General features: G+C 36.5%; 2 protein-coding genes across 3 annotated transcripts in view; one reads left to right on the top strand and one right to left on the bottom strand.

Moving 5' to 3' along the window:
* The window catches only part of LOC112054902 (TWiK family of potassium channels protein 7), a 48321-nt gene extending 37913 nt beyond the window's left edge, over positions 1 to 10408 (top strand). The window contains exons 1-5 of one of the 2 annotated variants that reach the window (XM_024094845.2): positions 2606 to 2848; positions 3046 to 4075; positions 4262 to 5423; positions 5811 to 6013; positions 9023 to 10408. In XM_024094845.2, coding sequence (XP_023950613.2) covers positions 3047 to 4075; positions 4262 to 5423; positions 5811 to 6013; positions 9023 to 9697 — 3069 coding nt within the window. In that variant the 5' untranslated portion in view covers positions 2606 to 2848; position 3046 and the 3' untranslated portion in view covers positions 9698 to 10408. Of the gene's footprint in view, positions 1 to 2605; positions 2849 to 3045; positions 4076 to 4261; positions 5424 to 5810; positions 6014 to 9022 lie in introns of those variants that run through there. The other variant, XM_052889048.1, reaches the window with a different exon arrangement.
* Positions 10409 to 16601: 6193 nt separating this feature from the next.
* On the bottom strand, positions 16602 to 22656 carry LOC112054910 (hexosaminidase D-like). Its single transcript, XM_052888900.1, has 6 exons — positions 22510 to 22656; positions 21244 to 21618; positions 19856 to 20047; positions 18370 to 18482; positions 17098 to 17920; positions 16602 to 16691 (listed from the first exon to the last, which is right to left on the bottom strand). Exons 2-6 carry the CDS (start codon positions 21586 to 21588, stop codon positions 16602 to 16604), a joined length of 1563 nt encoding a protein of 520 aa, XP_052744860.1. The 5' UTR covers positions 21589 to 21618; positions 22510 to 22656.
* Positions 22657 to 26284: the final 3628 nt, after the last annotated feature.

A 26284-nucleotide genomic window follows, 5' to 3' on the forward strand; every position in this document is an offset into this window, starting at 1 on the left:
TCATCATGAGCAAACTATTTTATTTTAATTTATAGAAGACTAGCGGACGCCTGCGACTTCGTCCGTGCGGAAGTCAATGTAAACTTTCAACCCCTATTTCACCACTTTAGGGGTTGAATTTTAAAAATTCTTGAATAACGTTATACTTCTTATTTTTTATGATTATGAACAAATTTTTAAAACTGTAACTGTGAGAATGAAGGACTTTCCAAACAAACTTTCAACCCCTATTTTATCCCCTTGGGAGTAGAATTGATTGAAATTCTTTCTTAGCAAATGCCTTCGTCATAACATCTACCTGCATACCGAATCACTATCAGATTTTAGAATCGCTATCAGGTGAATGATACGTTATAAATGATACAGTTCAAAGAATGGATAGAAGTTGGGGTTTTTTGGGGTCCTGGGATCAAAGATTTTATACTATTAGATATGTCACTAGCGTGTCGAAACTGGGGCGTACAGAAGTGCCTAATTGTCCTAATTTTATTTAGTTGCATAGTAAACAACATGTTTTTCAAATAACGCCTAAATATTGTCTACAATGTCAAATTGTGTGTTCTGGTAGTGTATACTATATAAATACGAGTATATAAATATAGAATAATGTAAGTAACTTGACGACACACAAAATTGTGCATGTGTGCACTCAGTGGAGTAGCTGATTTCGGATCACTTTTTGTGGTGTGATTTTATAGGCTCGTAACATATTTCATCATTAACAACCCACATTCGGCAGACTTCACTCCCGTAGAGAGTTAAGATAATTATCAGGTATGTAGGTTTCCTCACGATGTTTATCCTTCACCGTTTGACGCACGTGACCTTTAATTTCTTAAACATAAAACATCTAATAGTATAAAATCATTGGCTGTGATGGCAACCCAGTGTATCGGAAACCAACGACAACAATCGGGTCACAGAGAGGCACTTGATACTTGTGGCTCGAGATTGTGGTGTTTGGAGGTCCATACAAAAACCTGTGTCCAGCAGTGGACGTCCAGCAGGGCTGATGATGTGCAGATGTTAATGATAATCACAGGGTTCGGCTTATCGTGCTCTCCGAGGCACAGGCTTACAATACAACGTCTTCCATATTCTGGGCTGAGAAATGGAAGCATTTTGTACGGTTTTTGTAAAAAGTGTTTAAATATTTCAAAGCGCCTGCAATAATCTGTAGAGCAAATTTAAACGCGAGCATTTAAACGGTAATTTGTGTTCATAAAACTGGCAGGCGTTATATTATAGTGAAGCTGAGAGTGTTTTTTTAATTTGCCATCCGCCTAGCGAATGTACCTACAAAGATTGTCTTTTTATTTGTTTTTCTTTTCCCTGCACTCGCATAAAGCTCTCAAAGAGAATGGGAGGAGGTAATTTTGTTTCTTTGTTTAAAAGAACACAAGCATAGGTATACTTACCTGTGACACAATCCTATAATGCTCTAAGCTTGGGTGGCATTAGACAAAGACTCCTTTGAAAATATAAACTGAATTTTCTTTCTATATTGTTACTCAATAGGTAGTTATGAGGCGAGAGTAGATAGAGACAAGCATTATTATTTTTAAACATATTTGCTGCTTTTAATTGAATTTAATTCACTTGAATTTGTTCACATTTTTTTTTATGTTAGCTGTGACGTCACACGAGTCTCAGCTGAAAATCAGCGCCGTGTGTTATGCTTGTATATAGTACACGGCATATGCAGAGCTGTACACCCTTTCTTTTTAAGGGTTACAGACAGACATGCTGTCTTTAGGGTACTGTTTGTAATTTTTAAATCTGAATAAATTTATTTTCTTTCTTTCTTTATTGCCTTCCTTACATGAATGACACTTTTAACTAAAAGCTCAAATAAGGATTTGAATTTATTATGTGTGGTGGAACGTTCGTCATGTGGGTTGGATACCCTAAAGAAGAAAAAAATCAGTGAATTTTCTTGCTTACTTAAATCTGGTAATAATTTTTCATACGGGAGTAAATGACTGAAAAAAAAACTTTTTTGTAAAATTTTTTTAGCCTGGCTCGGTTACAATTGTTTTATTACTTACAACATTAGCTATCCATGGTCTAGCCGTTTTAGAGATTAGTAACATACAGACATACAGACAAAACATAAAGAAATATACATTTTATTGAAATAAGTGTCTTATATACTTTCGTAATAAGATTACTTTCGTATGCATTTACTGGAATGCTGTTCAATTGAAATTACACACCGAGACTTAATAATATTTTATTAGTAACGATTGTAGATATTTTTTTTTAATATCTTCAACGTTATTAGATCAACATCTGAGAATGCTCTGGTTTCGAAGTGTAACGTACGTAGAGATTGTCTGTCAGATCTGAGTGACACTTGGATTTGTAGGGTTTTCACGAAGAATAGCGAAATAAATCAATTGTACCCAATTTTCAGTTCAAACAATCAATCGACCAACAATCCAAGACCTCTTTAAATATACAAAATCGCATATTTATAGTGCTAAGTACAGGTCAAACTGACTGGTGACTGTAGTTCATATTATTTTTAACCACGCTACGTATATACTCTTTAAACGTAGATACGGTTGTTCCAAATTTGGAACACTGCCCAGTCGCCCGGCCAGTGTGCCGCGCATTCTGGACGTTTTAACAAAACCCCACATCCATTTCATACGAAACAATACACGAACAGTTATCTAGGACCTTTAAAACAATATATAACAGTGTATTAACCAATAGCTTTGTACAAAACAATACAATATCATCAATTTCAATGTTTGTTTATTTGTTATGCGAAGTGTCAAGAATAGATTCTTTTATTAGATCACTGTTGATCTCAATGCGTTTTGAAAGATTTTTAATAATGGTGAGTACGCAATTTTATATGTATTTATTTTGTAGCCTTACTTGTCAACACTGGATTTTATTGGCAAGTGATTGGCATCGCATTGCCAAATATGTTAATGTTAAACTATGATGTGTATTTTCATATACATATTCAATTTGTGTTCAACTGTTCAGTACTGATTACATTTTTAAACACAGTGTTCTTTGTGTTTCCAGGATGAGTGATGACGTCAGTGACATTGCTTTAACAATAAAAGTTCCCCAACGAAGGAATAGTGAAACGCTTCCACCCGTTAAAAATAAACCTGTCGATATGGAAGAAGAATCACAACTGCAGTCGATGTCCATTAGGAAGAGGAGAAATTTATCAAAAAATCGCGGCCAGATCACGAGACAACGTGAAAAGACCCCTGAACCAGGGAGGACTAATATTCCTCATGAAGACACGACGTCTGATGATGAAGATGCGTTACCAATACGTTCTTCGAGGGAAATTGAAGCTGATAACACATATGAAGAAATGAAACGCTTAGTTCAGGAGCAAGCTAATGCCAAAGATCCTGATGATTTAGATACAGATGAAATACTAGTAGCTAGAGCTCAAGCAGCTACTGAAAGGCGGCGTAGAAGTATATCACCGTTTGCGTTACCCGATAAAGAAGAAATTTGTCATCTGGAACGAAAAGGCAGTTTTATCGATCCTGAAAATAAACTTCTAAGTACCAACTACAGTTTGAATCTTAAAGATGAAGGCTTAAATAGAAGAGGTTCACTACCAATGGAACCCCAAAATAAAAACGTATCTAGAAACTCATTATCTCCTCCAGTGTCTCCTACAAATAAAGAGTTGCCACAAAGTTTTCCCACACCTGCAAAAAAGTTAGAAGAAATGGTTTATCCCGATGAAATCAACAAGGAAACGGTAGAAAAACCAAAACAAGTTGAAACGATAAAGCAAGAGGAACACATATTAGAAAAAGAAGTAAAACAAAAATCAGGACCTCCACCTGCACCCGGAGAGCTTGTAACTAAAGTTATACAAGTCGAACGAACGCCAAGTAAAAAACTTAGTCAAGATCAAAAGCCTGTCGTGCAAGTAAGAGAAAGAGTTGTGAGGACCCCTAGTAGAAAGTCTGATACTAAGCCAGTGGTGGTAAAACAAGGGGTCACTAAATCATCAACTGAAACACAAACTAAAGTGCCGCCAGTAAAACCAGCCAGAAGCAAATCATCGACGAGAATAGTGGTTAGTTTCTATTTAAAATTGTTTATTGTTATAATCATTCTTTTAATAATAGGATTATATTTCCAATTGGCTCCCTAAAGTTATATTTGGAGTACGAAATATTATAAAATTACGAAAAAATAACTCTAATATAAAACATAATGAAGATAATATACTAATCAAAGTTATTCATAATAATATTTGCAGAGTAAAACTAGCGAAAGTGAAATGAGTGAAGATCAACAAGATGCCAATTCTAAACGTAAAGTTGTAGCAGCACCGCGACGATTTAGGAAAAATAGATCACCAAGAGAAAACAGATCTCATTCCATTCAAAGAGTTGAAAACATAAGAGAGCTTGAGAAAACAGGTACAGGAATGAGTGAAACTAGTCGCGAAATAATAGAACTGTTGCAAAAAGCACGAGCTCGAAGTTTATCTATACCTAAAGATGATCCACGACTACCGTCTGAATATAGACAGTACAGTAAAACTTTGAAAACTCCCAATAAAACACCAGTAAATTTACGTCACACAAGGGGCATATCATGTCCAAAAACTATACAAATTATCAGCGATAAGGAAATTTTATCTGGTTTAACAAAGACGAAAATAAACGGAGAAAATGATAGATACAGCAGACATAGTTCAGGTTATGTCGATGCGAGTCAATCTGAGTATACATCAAGCTGCTATTCTTCATCACCGAGCGAAAATGAGTATGAGTTCGATTTACTTGAAAGATCGGCTGAATTAACACGTAAACTAAATCAATTAAGTAAGCGAGAAAGTAGAAACGAGAGGGACAAAAGTTTGATATCAGAATTAGACCAAAATACTGAAGTTGATCTAAAGCCAGTGCTTAGAAAACGATCAATAGCAGATAAACATTTTGCCAAAAAAGTTGAAAAAGAAGTGGACAAGAAAATAGATAAAGAGGAAATTAAACCCAAAATCGTGAAACGATCAAGATGGAAGTTTATATCTAATTGGCAAGATTTTAAGAAAGAACATAATGTAGAATGTGCAAAAATAACATCACTTAGAAATAGATGTATTTGCGATCTGCTTTTGCTTGTTATAATGTGTGGTTTAGGTGGAATGATGTTTAGAACTTTTGAGGGATCCTTCGAAAATGCTTATAAGTGTAGTACAAGAAATGTCAAAAGGGACTTCATTGAAAGCCTATGGCGTGGAAGTCATTACCTCAGAGAGGAGGATTGGAAGTCTCTAGCTAGGAATAAACTGTATGAATTTGAGGATCAATTGCATACAGCACATGAGGCTGGAGTAACATCTTACAGTGGACAGAGATCTTGGAATTTCATGAATTCGTTTGTCTATTGCATGACCTTGGTGACGACTATTGGTAAGACATTTTTATTGAATAAGAAAGATGAAATTTCTACGTAAATATTATGTGATTTCATGTTACTCATATTCGAATACATTTATGTTATTTGTAATTAAACAATGATTATGAAAGTTTCATTGTTATTCGTATATATATATATATCAAAACAGTTTGATATACATCAAAACAGTTAGCAAACTGATTGTTTATGATCACCATGGTTTTTGTATTCTGTAACTTAACCTCACTATGCATTTTCGTGGAATATGTGCACAATTTGTATTCTATTAAAAGTATATCTGGTATATTTGTCTTTGATTTTCACTGTAAATTCCACATTCGTCATGGTTCTTTTCTGTGTTTCTTGCATGCGTTGTTTAATAATGGTTTTGAACTTTTCAGGTTATGGTCACATAGCTCCTAAAACCACGTACGGTCGGGTTGCCACGATAGTTTACGCTATCATCGGCATACCGCTGTTCTTGATCGTGCTGGCTGACTTCGGCAAACTGTTCACTAGGATCATCAAGTTCTTCTGGGCTTACATACGTCGGTTCTACTACACTCGAAGTTGCAGAAGAGTCAGAAGGACGGTGCCTGTACAGGTGAGTCTTCATTGCAACAGAAAGATTTTCTTGTCTGTTTCTTGCTTCTTTTGTTTCTTTTTTTTTTTAGCTTTTTTGTCGTTGTTTGTGTTTATATTGGTTTCCCATAGATTTATTTTGTTTAATCAATGAAGTTTCACGGCTTCCGTGGTGTGCGCGCTGGATTTACAAAACGGAGGTCCTGGGTTCGATCCCCGGCTGGGCCGATTTGAGGTTTTCTTAATTGGTCCAAGTCTGATTGGTGGGGAGCTTCGGCAGTGGCTAGTTACCATCATACCGGCAAAGACGTACCACCAGTTCTTGTTTTTATTAACCAGCTACTTGTTTAATTAACTAAGTTATTAAGAATGAAGAAATAATTTAATAAGTTTCATCAAAATCTGTTCGCCAATTTTGCAACCATAAACTCTTTAATTCGGAGCTCTTTCATTTCAATCCATTAAAAGCGGCAGGATTTCTTCGTAACATTTACTGAAAAACGTACCTACTTCTGATTTCGAATTCCTAATGGTATTCAACATTTATGGTCTAAGATCCGACATTAGAAATATATACTCTCATCTATTCACAATGACACATTGCAAATAGGTTGCCTAATCAAATTGCGGTGAGAACCATTTTGCGTACAAAATCTAGAAAACAATGAACTAGATCATAGGCAATCTAATACAGTTAAATTAAGCATAAAATAGGCTTTGATTTGACATATTAGACGACTAAATAACTGATGAGGGTATTTATATAACATTACTTTACTGGTTATATCTGGCAACCCCACAGTTGCTGTGTGAAAGCAGGCAACCTTTTCAATTCTTTTAGGTATATATTAACTAGTGTAGGTACGATTTTTAATTCACCAATAAGGGAAGGAGATTAAATAATAAAAAAAATATATTTAATACTTACTATCCAGTCGCACATTTTTTTTTTGTTGTATAAATAAATTCCAACCGTGTCAATGTGAATATTCACCACTAGCTGACGCCGCGCGGTTTCACCCGCGTGTTTCCCGTTCCCGTAGAACAATGGGGATAATATATAGCCTATAGCCTTCCTCGATAAATGGGCTATCTAACACACAAAAATTTTTTCAAATGGGAACAGTAGATTAACGCATTCAATGAAACAAAATCTTATATTGTTAGTATACATTATTTATTTCTTATCCAAAATAAATAATAGATGAGGGTATATATTTCTTACACCGGATCTCGTACTACGTATACATACGTATATTTGTGTACGTTATTAGAGAAAATTCGCCTTATCTTGTTCAGGGGAAATGTTTCAAATTACTCCTTTTAGAAAGGAAACAAAGCGTGCAGTTCCCTTTTACTCAGAAATGAATAATGATTTCGCTTAGAGCTATTATACTCATACGTTGCTGTATGTTTTAGTATTCTTTATGGAACGAAAAAAATCGTCTTGACAATGTTAAGTAATGTGGAATATTATCGATAAACCTCCGAGATTGTTGGTTTTTTAGCTATGAAAAGGGAATGCACATACCCGATGGCCTACACCAACAACTCGGCAATTTACTTACATCTAAAAATCTTGATATGAGCCCAGTGGATATGACCTGTGCCTCCGATTTCGGACGGTGTGGTTCGAATCCGGTCCGGGGCATGCACCTCCAACTTTTCAGTTGTGTGCATTATAAAAAATTAAACATCACGTGTCTCAAACGGTGAAGGAAAACATCGTGAGGAAACCTGCATACCAGAGAATTTTCTTAATTCTCTGCGTGTGTGAAGTCTGCCTATCCGTATTGGGCTAGTCCAGCATGGTGGACTATTGGCCTAATCCCTCTCATTCTGAGCTCAGCATCAGAGGAGACTTGAGCTCAGCATAAACCCGATTATGGATTGATAATGATGAAAAATCTTGATTCTAATTGAACATTACAGTATCAAAAAAAGTCTGCTACAACAATTCAAGACATTTTAAGTTCATCTTTAATTTTTCCTTAACGAGGGCAACGATCGTTGACCATACAACCTGAGTTTTAAGACATTTTTTGAAAACTCATGATTTGTTTGTTTCTTCGTTTTCTTGTAATACAGCTTCACATGTTACTTCGCCGCTTTGGTACCTCGACGAATTTTTTGAGCAAGAAGTGTGTAAAAGATTTTTTTTTCAAAAAGCATATTTTTATTAAGCCAATTATTTAACCAAGTCCTTGTTTATACATCATATCATCATCTTCTTATACTGTTATACGGGGGTATACCTGGGTTCTCGAGGTCGACGTTGTATTGGCAGGTGGGCATTATCCTTTGGGTTATGCTTTTTTCAAGAAATCCTCAGTACTAGCCCCGAGATGGGAAGTTAGTTGTGTTGCGCCCCGGTCATCATCATTACCATCTAACAGCGATAGTAAACTTTGAGCCACAAAGGAAGTCCCGTGGCTTAAACCTGAACTAAAATTGACAGCGCCTTACACAAATCACAATAAGACCGCCATTACCAAATGACAATGAGGTCTAAACCGTCTGTTCTATTAGACATAGATGGATGTAGAGGAACGAACTAGTGATAGGTACATAGTCAATAAAACCTTGACCCTTATTAGAGCATGAGAAATCTAAGCTGCTAATCCTTTTACCTACAAGGAAATTGACTTATATTTCTAAACTTTTTTTTTTATTTTTATTCTTTACAAGTTAGCCCTTGACTACAATCTCACTTGATGGCAAGTGATGATGCAGTCTAAGATGGAAGCGGGCTAACTTGTTAGGAGGAGGATGAAATTCCACACCCCTTTCGGTTTCTACACGGCATCGTACCGGAACGCTAAATCGCTTGGCGGTACGTCTTTGACGGTAGGGTGGTAACTAGCCACGGCCGAAGCCTCCCACCAGCCAGACCTGGACAAATTAAGAAAATCGCAATCTGCCCAGCCGGGGATCGAACCCAAGATTTTTGTAAATCCACCGCGCACACCACTGCGTCACGGAGGCCGTCAAAAACGGTACAGTAGTAATATGGTATCATACTGTTTTTCAGGAGGTCATGAAAGGTCTGAACACGTTTTACGACGTGGTACGTCGGCCATCACAGATATTCTCCGAGGAAGACATGGAAGGTGCGAAACCTGATGGGGACCAGCCACCTCCGTTGCAGAGAAAGCCTAGCGATGCACCACCACCTTTGCCCCCAAAACCTGGAACCCTCCCTAGGGACTTCGAAAACGAAACCGAACCAGAAACCCCAGCACCATCTGTTTTCGAAATAGACGACGAATTCAACTTACCAATATCAGTAGCTATATTTATCTTGGTAGTTTACATAATAATCGGTGCTGTAGGTTATAATATATGGGAGGATTGGAGCTTTTTCGAGTCATTTTACTTCGTTTTCATATCAATGTCTACCATAGGTTTAGGAGACATGGTGCCTGATCATCCGATGTTTATGATGGCGTCAATTTTGTATCTAGTTTTCGGTTTGGCTTTAACATCTATGTGTATAAATGTTGTGCAAGTCAAATTGTCTGATACATTCAAGCAAGCCAGTGCGAAGCTTGGTGCAACCATTGGTTTGAAGGTAGCAGAGGAAGATGGTAGTCTGGTTCCAATAACTCCACCACCTATAGAAGTACCGGCTGTCCATAAACCAAAATCAGATACAGAAGAAAGCAAAAGTAAAGAGACGATAGACGACGATGCAAAGACTAGGTAATCTTTTGCAATATTGTTATATAGGTTATAGTAGTGGAGCCGAGATGCTAAATTTGCAGTTACTAGAAAGTCATAGGGACCGTTTGCATTTGGTAGATTAAATCATAGAAAGAATAAAAGGTTATTTACTTTTTTCGCTTTTAGCGGTGAATAAAAAACTACAGACTTGAAAAGCAATTTTTATTACTTTGGCTTACTGAAATTGTCAGGAAATTTTAGCGAATAATTAAGAGATTATTTCCTTCAAAATAAGTAAAAAATTAATCGCGCTTGTAACTCGAGAACTAAAATATAAGGGTTTTATTTTATAACTGTGGGACCCTCCTTTTCCTTTACGTTACGCTCAAATCGTCAGATCTTCGAAATGTACACCTTTTAACTATCAACTCAACAAAAACAACAACCTTATCTTAATCTGACGTGCTGGTTGAGTATTTCTGTAGTTAGTTATTTTTTTGGTTGCCCTAAACGTACCCACCAATATTAAGGGCTCATACTTGGTAGAGATACTCAACAACGTGCAGGGTATCCTTTATGTTCATCTGCCGCGCTCGAGTAACTGCAACAATCCCCTCTTCGGCTCCTCTACTATTATGTGTGATTAGTTAGGCATTACAAGTGATAAAGTTATTTAATTTATAAACTTTTGTATACATTTACAAGATTTTATATCGATGTTTGTGCTGTGTGTGTAAATAAATTATTGTTTCCACTTATGTCGTTTAAAATATTTTATAAATAAATCACACTATTATCACAGAACATAGGCTACTTTTCATCCTGAAAAACTGAATTCCACGCGGACAAAGTCATGGGCGTCCGCTAGTAATCAATAAGACAATATATCGCTGTCTATCCACAAGGTAAGTATATCTTTTGTTATATGTAGTAAAGGAGCTGCTGATAAATCTATCTATCTTTTTACCTGATGGTAAGTGATGATGCTTTCTAAGATGGAAGCGGGCTAACTTATTAGGAGGAGGATGAAAATCCACACCCCTTTTCGGTTTCTACAAGACATCGTACCGGAACGCTAAAACGCTTGGCGGTACGTCTTTGTCGGTAGGGTGGTAACTAGCCACGGCCGAAACCTCCCACCAGCCAAAAAGCTTTTAAGAAAGGTTTTTTTGGTTTACGATTTAAGATTTGGTAACTGCCTTGTTTAAGGCAATAGCTAGCCTGCGCGACTTTGGATCAAAAACTCCCGAGTTTTCCAAAAAATTAACATAGAAATTATTTCCGGGAATTCAGCTGTTCCGGATATAAAATACGTGAATATCAAATATCTGTTGTTCTAGCAAAATAATGGAGAACATCGACAAAGAGTTAAAAAATAAAGAATACAAAACACTGTATAATTCCAACAGTGATTGAATGGCAACAGCGCGCCGTTAGGTCCCGTCTACACTATTGCCGCGCCGCTATGATAAAATATCGCTATTATTTTCAAAACTGGAATCAGACGGTTAAGGTTTCGATCGGCGCGCGTTGGAAGGTACTATTCGTTATAAGCTCAAACTTTTCACTTACTTAAAATTTTGTTTAAGAATAATACATTATCTAAATGGTTAGGTTAGGTTACTTCATGAACTTACGAATAATAATAATAATTTTTAATCGACTTCAAAAAAAGGAGGAGGTTATCAATTCGTTGGAATTTTTTTTTATGTATGTTCACCGATTACACGAAGACGCCTGAACCGATTTGATTTTTTTTCGTTTGAAAGGGTTTGCTTTCCAGTTGGTCCCATAGTAATCAGTGAGGATCTGATGATGGAATCCTGGAGAAAGAGAAAAAATATTCTTAATATTGTTTTAGATATTGTAAGTGAAGTGCTTACAAAAAATTATTATCTATTTTTATCAAATTGATAATAATGTAAGTAATTAACTGTAGATTGATATTATACTATAGCGCCTGTAATAAGTTATACTCGGTTACAATCGTAAACCCGAGCGGCCTCTCCGATCGGCGAGCGAGCGTCTCTATCTTCATGTCGACGCCCGCCGCCCGCCGCCTCTACCCTTCAGTGCGTTCCGAACCATCAAGCTATGCGTACGCGCGGTTATGCTTGCTCCCTTACGTACTCAGGGAAGTCCGTAGCGTTTGTTTCTCGCATATGTTTACCTCTGTTGTAAATGTTCGGTTTTATATGTTCAATATCGTGTAATAGTAGGTTTTTTTGACATTAAACGTATGTCGTTTTAAAGAACTGATTTTCTTTGTTTAAAACCCGCCATAATACAAATATTAATTTATTCGAATTTATGTTTCTATGTTGCTCTACAAGTTACCCCTTGACTACAATCTCACCTAATGGTAAGTGATGATGCAATCTAAGATGGAAGCGGGCTAACTTGTTAGGAGTAGGATGTAATCCACACTCCTTTTGGTTTCTACACGACATTGTACCGGAACGCTAAATCGCTAGGCGGTACGTCTTTGTCGGTAGGGTGGTAACTAACCACGGCCGAAACCTCCCACCAGTCAAAAATACGAGTCAAAGTAAATTACTATATTAAAACGCACAGCGTGTACCGGCCCTTATTTCGCAAATTGGCAACACGTAAAGGCTAATGGAAGTGACGTTTACCTCAAAAGGTTTGAAGAATTTAATTATGGTTCCTGTAATCCTGCTGGGAGATTTAGCACGTTTTAGCGAGCGTGCGCGGTTGTGACGAGCGTTTTTACCCGAATGCACAGATGAATCAATAACATACAGATGGAGCGTACGGAGCACGACAGTGTCGTAGCCGCTCCAAATTACGATATATATCAATATATTAATAAACACTGTATATAGGACGAGATGGTCAAATGAAATCCGGTATTTGAAACTTAACTTTATTGGTGGTAATTACATATAAGTAACAAAAACAGAGACGCGTCTAACGGTGCCTAGTTAATAGGCCAGGATGAAAATCAATTCATGACATGACATGACATGACATGACATGACATGACATGACATGACATGACATGACATGACATGACATTCATCTGTCACAAATATAACACAGGCGTTTCGGTCGTAGACACACTGTTTAGAAGAATATTATTTTGTCTGCCACGGCACGTGTCTGGCACGCTCAATGTCTGTAGATATAAACGGACCTTTATTGGTGTCGCTGGCGTGCTCGGCCGCCTTCACAGAGTATTAAATATTGATTGATTACACACACGTTACCGGGAAATAATGCCTGCACAGCACTTTCACCAAATTAAAATGAAGCTATTGTCAAAGAATGCGATGATTTATTTACAAGCGATGGCTGTACGTAGGTAGGCATCTACGCAAGGATTTCATACTATTAGATATGTTACTAACGCGTCGGAACTAAGACGAACAAAGGTGCCAACAGTTCTTGAGAAAATTTTCCAGTATTTTTCAGATTTGGCCATAAAAAATTATAGTACTGTTTTTTTTAAACTATATTTTATTTACACTTACCTACAGTATTTTTGAAAACTTTTTGTCTTGAGTAAATAAGATAATTTTTCACGTTTTTCAAGCTATTTTATTTCTCGGAATCCTAAATGATAGAAAAGTTCGGATTCGATGATAATGTTCATAAAGTTGTTGAAAATATAGTATTTTTGCGTACTATATATTACTTCAACAGTATATAGTACGCAGACCCGAAATATAGTACAATATACTATAGTACGATTGGCAACCCTAACTGGCACTCTCATTTTATGACATTAATAAAGATAAAAATGCTGCCATTTTTATATTCACTGAATTTCTTCTAAATACCTAAACGTTAGATAGAAGTCAGAACCTTAAGAGACAATATGTATTGTACCTTTTCACGATAAACGGTGAACAGCGATTCCCCTTATTGTATTGTACAAGAACAATAAACGCGTTATTTCAATAATAGGATAAGAGCTTGTCGGCATCACAAAGACGAGAAATCCCATTATTATTGAGAATGCGTACGCTCTTGGAATGTGATTACGTATTTTTTTTTTGTTTTTGTCTTCACGTTTATAATTTTTTTTTTATTCTTTACAAGTTAGCCCTTTCATATAGGTAAATGCCACTGTCAAATTCAAGTTTTACATCAAGAACTTTTTATTGAACTTCAAAAAATTCTATAAAACGAAGATAGAGAAATGAATAGGATGGAAAATAGTCAAAAAAAAAAAAAATATCCCCACTTGACATGTTGGGGAGGTACACTAAAATAAATATTTTTCAAGATTTTATTTTACGATTATGTTCACATTTTTAATGTACATTTTCATGCCAATTTACAGCATTCCAGCAGGGCTACTATCAACTTTAACCTAGCGATCCAAATCCGACGCTATTCAACTTCGGTTCCTATATTGAATCGCTTTTAATTCGTACCATGACATCTCCTAAACTGAATAGCATTTGAATCGTCTATTGTGAATGAATGATCGACATTTGTCTCTGATCTGCGGTTGAATAGCAATATGTTTGAGAGAGACAACGCTACAAAAAGTCAAAAGAAAAGCGCGAACTTTGAATTTATTTTGGTTTTAACTTTAAATTGTTAGTTTATCTTAAGTATTATAGTTAAATTACTTAACAAATAATGTATGCTGTTAGTATAATATCAGTTACGAATTAATACGCAGTATAGGTGGACTGACATAAGTACCTACCTACCACTTCAATACAAGAATTTTAAGTGGTATTTTTTACAGAGAAACACGAGACTTAGAGGTAGTTCGCCACATTTATATTTACACTTCTCAAGCCAGAACATATGGCTTCAAATGACCATAAATATTTTGTCAATAAGTTGTTTAAATATATTATTTTATGAAACACTGTCTGGCACAGAAAGCACAACGTACCTATTTTTTATTAATACACTGCACTTACCTGCTGCACGCTTTGCACTGTAATTTACGCACACACACATTACGCACTTTTTTGTTTAGCGACAAATCTGTCGATTTTGTTTTTAAAACATTAGCACATACGGCATATAAAATTAGCACCATTTCTATAGACATCCACTATAAATCAAACAAAGGATCCTTTTGTTCCCAAATGAAGCGTCATCTTTGTTTACGTGTACTTACTATTTATTTCACTATCGTTTTTCATAAAATCGAAAAGTATTATTCATCAAACATCACTACAAGCTTCCAGAAATTATTTATTTACGAACACTAATACTAATTTATTTATTTTTAATCAATTATAAGTAAAATACGTGAAAACGATTCAGTTCCAGCCATAATATAAGTAACTTTATTTGGTCGGCTTAGTTTGACAGCTTAACGATTCAGTTTAGGTTACAAGATGACTTCATAGTACGAGAAACCGTATGAATGGATTCCGTTAGCGACTCAGTTTAGGTTATTTTTCGCTACAGCGTCAATTGGTCGGATATAGAACTTCGTGGTACGAAAAATCGAAGCAATTCAGTTTAGGTCTGCAGTTGAGTCGCTATTATAGTTGATGGTAGGTATGCAGTAGTAATAGTCTCTGCGCTGAACCGCTAACGGTCGGACAAACGGACATAACGAAACTATAATGATTCCTTGTGGACTACGGAACCCTAAAAAGGACTCCATATTAGCGTATTACCCACAAATAAATCTACGGACGCTATTACTCTCAAAGGCTGAAAATTGCAAAACACCAGCGCCGTACAAATTGCTACTCGTCCGATATTGGAGATAAAACGTGTACGCAGTTTAGTCCGAAGTTGAATTATGTCCCTCGGGGTATTGTTGCGGGAATAACGCCGCAGCGGAATGGGTGTGGGTTACATCCGCGCAAATTGACAATGCTATAATGCTACTGTTACACATCCTCATTCCAAGCACGAAAGCATGCTACTATTGAGCAGTTGCTATTTATTAGCATGTGTATAGCAACATTGCTAATAATGAGCATGCTTATTTCGAGCTTGCTAAAGATTAAATAGTCGAGCGATTTATGAGCATGCTACTTGCTGCGCGGGTGGAAGGGGCGTTCTTATAGCGCGTATGAACAGGTTTGCTTATTGAGTATGCTAGTTGATCAGCATTGCTATTCTGTATTCTCTTCACCTTCATCTCTCCCTGTCTAACACGATACTATAGACAGAGAACGAGTAATTGGAATTGGAGTTTGCTTTGAGCATGCTTATTCAGGAGCATACTTAAAAATAGCATGCTTATTGCTTTATTGCTAGCAAATGTAAACTGATGAAGCATGCTCGTATGGAGCATACTTAATAGCACGATTTTAGCATACTATTTTAGAGGAAGTGTAACAGTACCTTAACTTTCACTGGTATCAAAACTTGGTTCATAATGGTCATTTCAGCTTATGCGTCTTTCCTTATTGCTTTTTTACTGTTGCTTAATTAATAGCACATAATACGACTAAATTGCACAGAAGATATTTGTATTTTATAGAAAAATCAATATAACTTAAAAATCGTAAAGTTGCGGCTAAGATATACTGCGATATTTTAGTAGGCCTTGATGTCAGCTATCACCCTGTAGTACAGGGTGTCCCGTAAATGTCGTAATATTTACGGGACACCCTGTATTTCACAATATTTCTGCTCCTTTATCATTCCTCAGGAGCGAAAAGCCATGAACACGGCAGCTTATGTCGTTGACATGTAATCAACTCGCATGAAAAGTTGTATAACACGTCATGGTGTGGTGGATCGAGTTCCTGCTTCCTTATTATAATTTAAACTGATATTACTTACCGATGTAAATTTACTTTATTAAATTATACAATATCTAAGAAATGAAAGACAACGAAAGGACAGACAACTATAAAAGTGACTGAACAGAACATCTAGCATATTATATTCATGAATAGAAAAGGTCATAGCCTATTGAAGCCACCCGGCGCCAGATCAGCACTGCCTCACCGCGAGCAATTAGTATTCTTTGTATAAAGATACTTTCAGTAGTTCAGCGCCTCGCCGAGCGAGCGACGAGTGGACCGCTCGGTGATCATCTTGCGTTGACGTGGACGACCCGAATGGATCATGCGCTATATGTGATTTAAGCCGGAATTATATTTGTTTGATGTGTCGTGTCGTGATGCATCAGAACGAAATCGGTTTCATAATTTAGTATGGAAGCATCAAAAGCAAACACATTTACATGCGAGGTCGATGCACCAGTCATATTTACTGGTTATCATCGACATTCGTCCTTGGATCACCTGACGTGCACTGATTGGCGCATGGTATTTAACCGTGAACTATCTAGTTTTCGAAGTGGTGCTGATTAAGTTGTCGGATGGATTCAATGAGCTATAACACTTAACAAGCAACGTAAAAAAACTAATTAAGATTTAAAATTTTGTAATTTTACATGAATACAGCGTTCAATTTTAAAAACTTATGTAGAATTTTCTTCGTTGGTTCTAACCTATACTGAACATACTCGGTAACCAAATTGTCGTAGTAATATCTGGCCAACACTTTTTTCATTTTACTTTCCAAAAACCACATGTCAGTCAAATATTTGTTATACATTTGAATATTGTGTTGTCTGTATTCATCATCTGTATAATATTTTAATATTAACTCCATGTTATACGTAATGTGAGAAATTATCATATCGGAGTTGAATATAACTTTGTACAAATCATCACCGTTGAATGAGCATGCTTTTGTTTCTATATCATCAAGATCAACTGTTTCACCACAACGTAGCCATTCAGTCAAATCGTCTTTAAGATTTTTGTGAAAGAAGTCAATGGTGTCATGACTGTTGGTCATGTCGTGACCTTCTCTAAACTTTTTGATTAACAACAAATTGAGGTATAAACTCGGTATAGCCACGGGAAGAAGTTCACAAGGCGGTGCTCCGTGAAAATATCGCGACCAGCCCGTCAAGATTATACCTTTGAAGCTATGAGTGTCTACCTCCCCACCAAATTTGTAATTCTGTATAAGCAACATCCAATCTAAATGATTTGACAATCGGTCCTGGACAATCGGTAAAGTTGCAGTCATCCCATCAGCTCCTTTGAAAGCAGATGCAATCCAAATGTCATCAAAGTTCTTGTGATATTGATATAAAGCTGCGTGCGATATTTTTTCTTTCATGTTGTATCTCCAGTAAACCGGTTCTGCTCTCAAATTCTTAGCGTGACCCCAGTCTTTTATGGAAATCTTTCGCAGCATGTCGTCCCACAGCAAAACTGTTGTTTGAGGACTTATCTCCTTCACGAAGTCAGTCGTTTCTTTTACATGCTTGAGATATATTGTTCTGAAAATTAGATAATTTATATAGATTAGAAAGCGCACTAAAAAGCACAGTGTTGGTCGACCCCCCACCAGGTGGACTGAGAACATCAAGCGAGTCGCAAGACGGTGCCGGAGGTTTGCCCACACAAATATATATCTGTAAAGGTACACAAGTGAAGTGGAGTGTTTCAAGTGATTGATTCGATTTTCTCGCTGGATTCATAATAGGGCAAATTATTTCATAAAAAAAAATATTACTTTATGACTGGTCTGCGAAGTTTAATTATGCGCTGCGAATGAAAAAAAAATAATGCAAAACTAACTCTGTCCGCTAGTTATTTAAAACCCTTTCGTAAATGGTAAAAACAGTTGAATAAAAATCCATCCACTTCGAATTCCATCCGTCCAATTCATACATTTAATTAAAAAATAAAACCTCAACACACATTCTGAATAAAATGAAATACTTACGCGTTTGTTTCATGACGTTGTAAACATTGCTTGCATTTATTTATATGGTAAACTTCATCCGCTCCAATGTGGAAATATTTTAATGGTAATATACTTTGATGGAATTTTATGATCTAAAAAAAATATTTACACTAATATTAGAGTCATCATTATCAACCCATATTCGGCTCACGGCTGAGCTCGAGTCTCCTCACAGAATGAGAGGAGTAAGGCCAATAGTCCATCCACCACGCTGGCCCAATGCAGATTGGCAGACTTCACATACGCAGAAAATTAAGAAAATTCTCAGGTATACAGGTTTCCTCACGATGTTTTCGTGGAGGAGGTGAAGCGTTATAATATTAGAGTAAAGATTTGTATTTGTGTATATATGACACCGTGAAATTGTTAATACCGTTAGACTATAATCTATCTAGCGAGATTGTGAACTGTTGACAGTTCGCGAGATAGATTATAATTACAATTTGTACACCTTCAAGGCTTGAATAGGCGTCTTCAAGGCAAAGCCTTCATCTTATATGAGACCTTATCATTCCATCAGGCAACTAGTCAAGCGAAATCCTATGCAACATAAAAAAATTCAGCTGGATTGGTCTAGTACATTCGGAGAAAACAGACAGACATTAAAATGTGCGCAAGTGAGATTATAAGGGTTCCGTTTTTGTACTACGTACGTTCGGAACCCTAAAAATATATAATAAAAATAATCATTGTACAAGTTACTAGTGTACTTTTAGTTTTTGTGAGAATACCAGGATAAGTGTAAAAAAATCATATTTCAATTAGGCTTAGTTTACAAGCAATTTTGAAATTATATTCAAGTTATGTCATGATTTCATGGTAGTAATTAAAGAGGAAAACTTAAAATTAAAGTTACAACGGTTCCAAATGCGCCCCGGTCCGAGGAGAGAGAAATAAACCGATTTAGAAAATTCTTTTACCACTAGAAAGCCACGTTATTTGTGAATGTCATAGGCTATATTTTATTTCTTATTACTACGAAGGTGAAACCGCGTGGCGTCGGCTTGTTAGATAAATAAGTCGTTGTAAAATTGTAAATACCTACCGTTAGATTATTGTACAATTTAATAGTGTACGCTTTAAGAGCAGTGGTATGCGCGATGGATTTGCAAAAACCGGAGGTCCTGGGTTCGATCCCCGGCTGGGCAGATTGAGATTTTCTTAATTAGTCCAGGTCTGGCTGGTGGGAGGCTTCGGCAGTGGCTAGTTACCCTACCGGCAAAGACGTACCGCCAAGCGATTTAGCGTTCCGGTACGATGCCGTGTAGAAACCAAAAAGGAGTGTGGATTTTCATCCTCCTCCTAACAAGTTAGCCCGCCTCCATCTTAGACTGCATCATCACTTACCACCAGGTGAGATTGTAGTCAAGGGCTAACTTGTAAAGAATAAAAAAAAAACGTGTTTTCTGTAGTTTTAGATAAATGCGAGATAATCCTACCAAAAAAATATAATTATAATATTTACCTGCTCCAACATATGTCTGATCAGGAGGCGACTTTCCGACTTACTAGGGCAGATAACATTGGACTGTGTAGGTAGCTCCCTCAGATGAGCAAACTCCTTGTTCTTCAGGACATGTTCCATGTGTCCAAATGTTTGTACCAATGGAATCACATCGAAGCCGAAGTGTATAACTGTTTGTAGGAAATCCTTTAACTGTAATAATGAAAAAATCTATGAAGTAACCTTAAAACATTCGCTGCGGTATTGATTTTTTCTTTACTCTCCCCTGGTGCGATACCAGGTTTTTTGACCTCGTACTAAAACTTTATGTGGTGCGGTTCGAGGTCTATCGGCCTCGTTTTTCTTGACGACACTAGACGTACGAGGTCAGTTGACCTCGTACCGCAGCGAACGTGTTAATAAGAGCACCACCTTCAAACCGATCAATGGAAAGGATATAGGTACGATATTATTTTCCGCTTTTAAATAATGCATTTTAAATGTCGGTTAAATTTTTTTTGCTAAATAGATTTTATTTACGTATCGATCGTATGGTGAACGATCTTTGCCTGTCTCGTTGGGGACAAATTAAAGAATAAAATTATCGTAAAATGTTGTAGCAAACATTTTTGAGAAACTAATGTTTCCATGGAATAGCGACCCCGCACCGGAAAGCGCAGTGTTGGTCGACCCCCCACTAGGTGGACCGAAGACATCAAGCGGGTTGCAGGGAGCCGCTGGATGCTGGCGGCTCGAGACCGTTTTGTTTGGAAGTCCAGGCAAGAGGCCTATGTCCAGCGGTGGACGTCCATCGACTGATAATGATGACGATGATGATGATGATGATGATGATGATGATGAATGTTTCCATAACTAAATGAAGTAGAATCAAGATTTTGGTAGGTCACGGCACTCACTTTTCAAAATCGATTCAGTAGATCCAGAGGTTACCCCGACAACCTCACAAACTTCGTCGTCATCAACCCATATTCGGCACACTGCTGAGCTAGAGTCTCCTCTTAGAATGAGAGGGGTTAGGCCAATAGTCCACCACGCTGGCCCAATGCGGATTGGCAGACTTCACACACGCAGAGAATTAACATAATTCTCTGGTATGCAGGTTTCCTCACGATGTTTTCCTTCACCGATATGTTTTCCTTCACCGATGGACACAAACTTTAATCGTTATAATATTAGTATATAGCTTGGCAACTTCATTCGTAACACTCCCGATGTTGCGCGCGGCCGGGGGGCGTGTAGCGATGAATGAAAAACCCACAACTGATGCACATCACTTCCCCGCAGGCACGATTTCACACCCGCGTTTCCCCTTGTCGCCCGCATATCATGGAAGTGTTATCAATGAACTAGCCAGATTAAAGAATATTAGATTTTAATGATCTACATACCTCAGTTTTATTGTAAGCATATTTCGTACTCAAATTCACCAATCTACCTTCATATGGGAACATATCTTCATATTCGATGAGTAAACCTGTCACGCCAAGTTCTTGAAGTGTTGGCAACAGAGCCTTCAAGTAACTCAGCTTCGGGGGGAACCCCTTCAAGTCCAAATGTACCACAACGTTGGGCAATTTTATCGCTGTGATGTTTTGGACTCGGATCTTACTGGTGAAATTCATACTTTCGCTCATCAAGTAAAAAGATACGCATAGGTATGACGAAAACAGAATCACTGCGTATAAAAAGAATCTTATTGATATCACACGATACCTATTTCTTGAGAAGTACATGTTTTGTTTGGTTGTTTCTAAATTTCTTATCTATAAAGGTATTTTTATCTGGTAAGAAGTTATTTAGTTTCGCCACAAATTGTCTTCTTTTACGTGCTCGATGTCTTGATATATTGGGTATCCCATTTTATTCACTTTATTAATTGAATACTATAGTATTAATAATGATAATGAATGTTACGTTTGAATTAATAATAATTAAGTATGTCTTTTTACTTTCCTCGTCATAGATAATACACTATATTTCCTCGTGATGTCAAATCTGAATTATGACGCAGAACTCACAGATGTATAGATGTTAAAGTTTTTATACAATCTGGAGTAATAATTTAAATAAAGACTTATTGTTATTTATCTTTACATACCAATAAATTAAATAGAAATGTCTGTTTGTAATTTTAAATTAACTGCTTATCAATAAATGTTTATAAAGGATGAATACCGTAAAATTGTCGTTAGTCTGAACCGATTTTTCATTGTTAGATAGCTGATGTTATAAGGAATAACTTAAGCGACTTTTTTTTATTAAACAGCGTTTCAAGCGAACCACATTGCCCGCTCGTGTTAGAATAAAACTTCTTCTTAGCTACTTTGTCAGTTAAATATTTTTTTATATTATTCATCGAAGTTTAAATAACCTATTATATCAACTTGTCTTACTGTTTAATATATTCCTAGATCAATAGCAAAACAAAATCACTTCACAATCACTTTATTCACTTAGGTACTATAAACCGAGCTTTGTCTAGAATAATATTAATAGTAATATTAATAGGCACTATCCAAACTGCGAAGCGGCAGCGCAGCGCGCAGCAGCTCGCATCGCGCGCTGGGAAAGGTGTTCGAAACTAGTTTGGCATACTCCGACCTCATGTGAGTTTTAGCCGTGTTTTATAATCAATTAATATGAATAACACTCACGATATTTTAAATTCTTAATAGGGTTTATTGATTTAGTACATTATAAACTTGTCTATGGTTAGAATATTTGGATTTATATTTCATTAAAACTCGTAATATTACTGTAGAATACGTGCAAAGAAAGCAAGTCACCTAACACTCGGTCAGAAAATGTTCTTTCTGACTTTGCATTTACGGGGCTTCGTCTAATGTTTCTTACGTTAAATCTCTTAAAAGATTTATTATTTCTTACTTATTGTGTCCTGTGGTTTTACCTACTAACTATCTAGATACCGCCGTCTTTTACATAGCTTTACATTCAAACTGTACCGAAATATCGCGCTTTGGGAAGTAGAGGAAATATCTGCTGTATATCGTCGATATAAACCCATATTCGGCTCATTGCTGAGCTCGAGTTTCTTCTCAGAATGAGAGGGGTTAGGCCAATACTGCGCTGGCTAAATGCGGATTGACAGACTTCACACACGCAGAGAATTAAGAAAATTGTCAGGTATGCAGGTTTCCTCACGATTTCATGTGCTATTTAATTTCTTCAAATGCATACAACTGAAAAGTTGGATGTGCACCGGACCTCGGACTAGATTCAAACCCACACCCTCTGGAATCGGAGGCAGAGGTCATATCCACTGGGCTATCACGTATCCTACCATTTTATTACAATAAATAAATTACAAATATGTTTGTAATGGACATTATTATCCTATGTGAATAAACATAATTTTATTTAAGTTTGTAATCATAATTTACAGCATAAAACTCTTTGAGTGTATGAGTTATATAAAAGATTAGTAGCAGTAAAGTATAATGAAATATTTAGCCAAATAATACCAACGCTAAATCATAATCGCTCAAGCTATAATCTAATAAAACGCGCACAAATTTCAAAGCGTTGCGGTTGGAACCACTCTAGCAGCTTAGCGAATTCTAATGCGCCAATTACGTCAGCTGTAACTATAATAACCATAGAAAACCCTGCAAAGTGTCGCCAAAATGTTTGCTCTTCGCCATTTACCGTACACACGTAATATAGTAAAATAAATTAACATCAACATAAAAGCATTTCGGGTTTAGCGTAAACTCTGTCTGCTTAGAAGGCTTTTTTTTTTTTATTCCTGTGCCTTTAACTGTGTTTTTTGCCAGAAAATTAGAGGAAAAATGTTTTTTTTGCAATAGGTACTATTTTCCATTTATTAATTCCGTAGAATTTTGACATTTATATTTCCGTTTCCAGTATTTCTATATGTAAAACAGTTCCCATAAAAAAGATGAAAATTCGTTAAAGAGTAACAAACATCCATACAAACTTTTTCCATATAATAGTAGTAGGATTATTTAGTAGTATATATTTAGTAGTTTTAATATAATAATAATGGTTTGGTTATTTTGGTTAACCAGAAACAAGAAACGTTAATTATATTTTACAATTTTGTATCTAGTTCATATTTCTGCGGTGTCGCATTCATCGAAATTCAAAGCCGCACCACAATTAGATTGGTACTCTTATTATTTTATAGATTTAAACATTAAACAAGAGCCGTAGTAGAGACTCGAGCTCAAGAGTGAGCTGAATATGGATTGATTAACATAAATTGTAATAACATTACAAAAATTTATATTTTATTTACATCGCGTATAACTTTAATAATAGAGCCGTGGTAGCCCAGTGGATATGACCTCTGCCTCCGATTCCGGAGGGAGTGGGCTCGAATCCGGTCCGGGGCATGCACCTCCAACTTTTCAGTTGTGCGCATTTTAAGAAATTAAATATCACGTGTCTCAAACCGTGAAGGTAAACATCGTGAGGAAACCTGGGCTAGCATCCATGGTTTATTTCATCATCCCGAAAATCTCGGGATTTTCGGGTCCGGGATCGAATCCCTACTCACCAGTCGAGGCAATAAACCGCGATAATTATTATCGATCCAAAGCTATGAAGTACTTCAAAGCCATTAACAATTATATTACTTAACAAGCGGTGATTAATTTGAATAATACAAGTATTTCAATTTATTCACTAATTTCATTGGTACTCAATTAAGTTTTAATTAATTGTTAATGAATTCACACTCTCTTTGAAAGCTAGACTTAATGAATTAAATTGGTTTGGAGGTTCAACGATGTACTTGACTTGGACCCTTACTGTAACCGATTATTAAAGGTGAATGCCCACCGGCCAATGCAACTTCGGCCCCGGGAACCCAGGTATACCCACGTATCCTACTATTCTACTAATATTATAAACGCGAAAGTTTGTATGGATGTTTGTTTGGTTGTTACACTTTAACGCCGCAACTACTGAACCGATTTGGTTGAAATTTTGATTGGAAATAGATTTTATTCTGGATTAACACATAGACTACTTTTAATCCCGGAAAAATCCATGGTACCCGAGGGATTTGTGAAAAACTAAATTTCACGCGGACGACGACGCGGGCGACCGTTAGTATAGGTGTATGGAGATGATAATGTGATGTATAAAAAAGGTTTAATACAATATATAATATAATTACAATATATAATATAAATTATAATTGGTTTAATAAAAGTATGTTATTTGAAGAAAAATTTTTTCATCACTCCTTGCTTAAAAAGTTTGGTACACCAAAGCGGCGAAGTAACAATTGAAGCTTATTTTTTTCTTTCACCGGCGGTAGGGTGGTAACTAGCCACGGCCGAAGCCTCCCACCAGCCAGACCTGGATCAATTAAGTAAACCTCAATCGGCCCAGCCGGAGATTGCACCCAGTTTTGTAAATCCATTGCGCATACCTACTACGCATATCTACTTAATTTTTTTTTCTTGTGAATATTTTTTAATTAATGTGTATAACATAAGTACTATTGTAAAATATTGGTAAAAATTTGCACTCTGATCGGTAAATTGTGTTGGAAATCATACTATTATTGTAAGATCTATTTGTAACCCACAATTTGGAAAATAAAATATTATTATTATTATTATTACCACTGCGCCACGGAGGCCGTCAAATACCAATAAGTGAGACCAAACGGGAGATTATCTTGCATAAAACATTTAAGCTGATAGTGAAACTAATAAAACCCCTCTTGTCGGCTATTAACAAAGTAACTTTGTTGCTAAGCAACGCTAATTGCCACAGTTGCCCTGTAGTTTGTCACATTAATATTTTAATTGTCGACCTCGTATACACTGTGATCAGAATTCGTAATGAAAAACATCTATAAAAGCCCTGTACCCATCGACTACTGCTATGTCATATATGAGTAAAACAACTAGTGTACCTCCGCGACTTCAAACACGTGATATTCTCTTTTACACAAACCCCGCGGGAATCATGTATTTTTTGGGATAGAACGTAGTATATTCTAGTGAAAGTCCCATTAAAATCGGTCCAGATATTAGCCCGGATGCACAGACAGACAAAAATTATTATTATTTTCAAAAAGTTTGATAATGTTCAGTAGGTGTTGTGTAAATAACCATCAAAACAAAATTACTAAAAATATATCAATTAGTTGAGTTACGAGAATTGGTATATTTTTACCGACCTACTTGGGTCTCACAACTTTTTACTTTAACATTTTTGAAAGTTGTGAGACCCAAGTTGGTTACTTTATTCAGTACGTACTTAACGGACCGTCTATATTAAGTACTAGCGAACCCGGTCAAGCTTCGCTTTGACTTATGTACACTTCTTCCCTATCCCTACACTACCCTACTCCAACCCCTACCCTACCACTACCCTACCCTATATATAGATTAGAATTAGCTCCTTATGTATACGTACGTAGCTAAT

The sequence above is a fragment of the Bicyclus anynana genome, chromosome 24 (assembly GCF_947172395.1).
Source record: "Bicyclus anynana chromosome 24, ilBicAnyn1.1, whole genome shotgun sequence".
Lineage (NCBI taxonomy): Eukaryota > Metazoa > Arthropoda > Insecta > Lepidoptera > Nymphalidae > Bicyclus > Bicyclus anynana.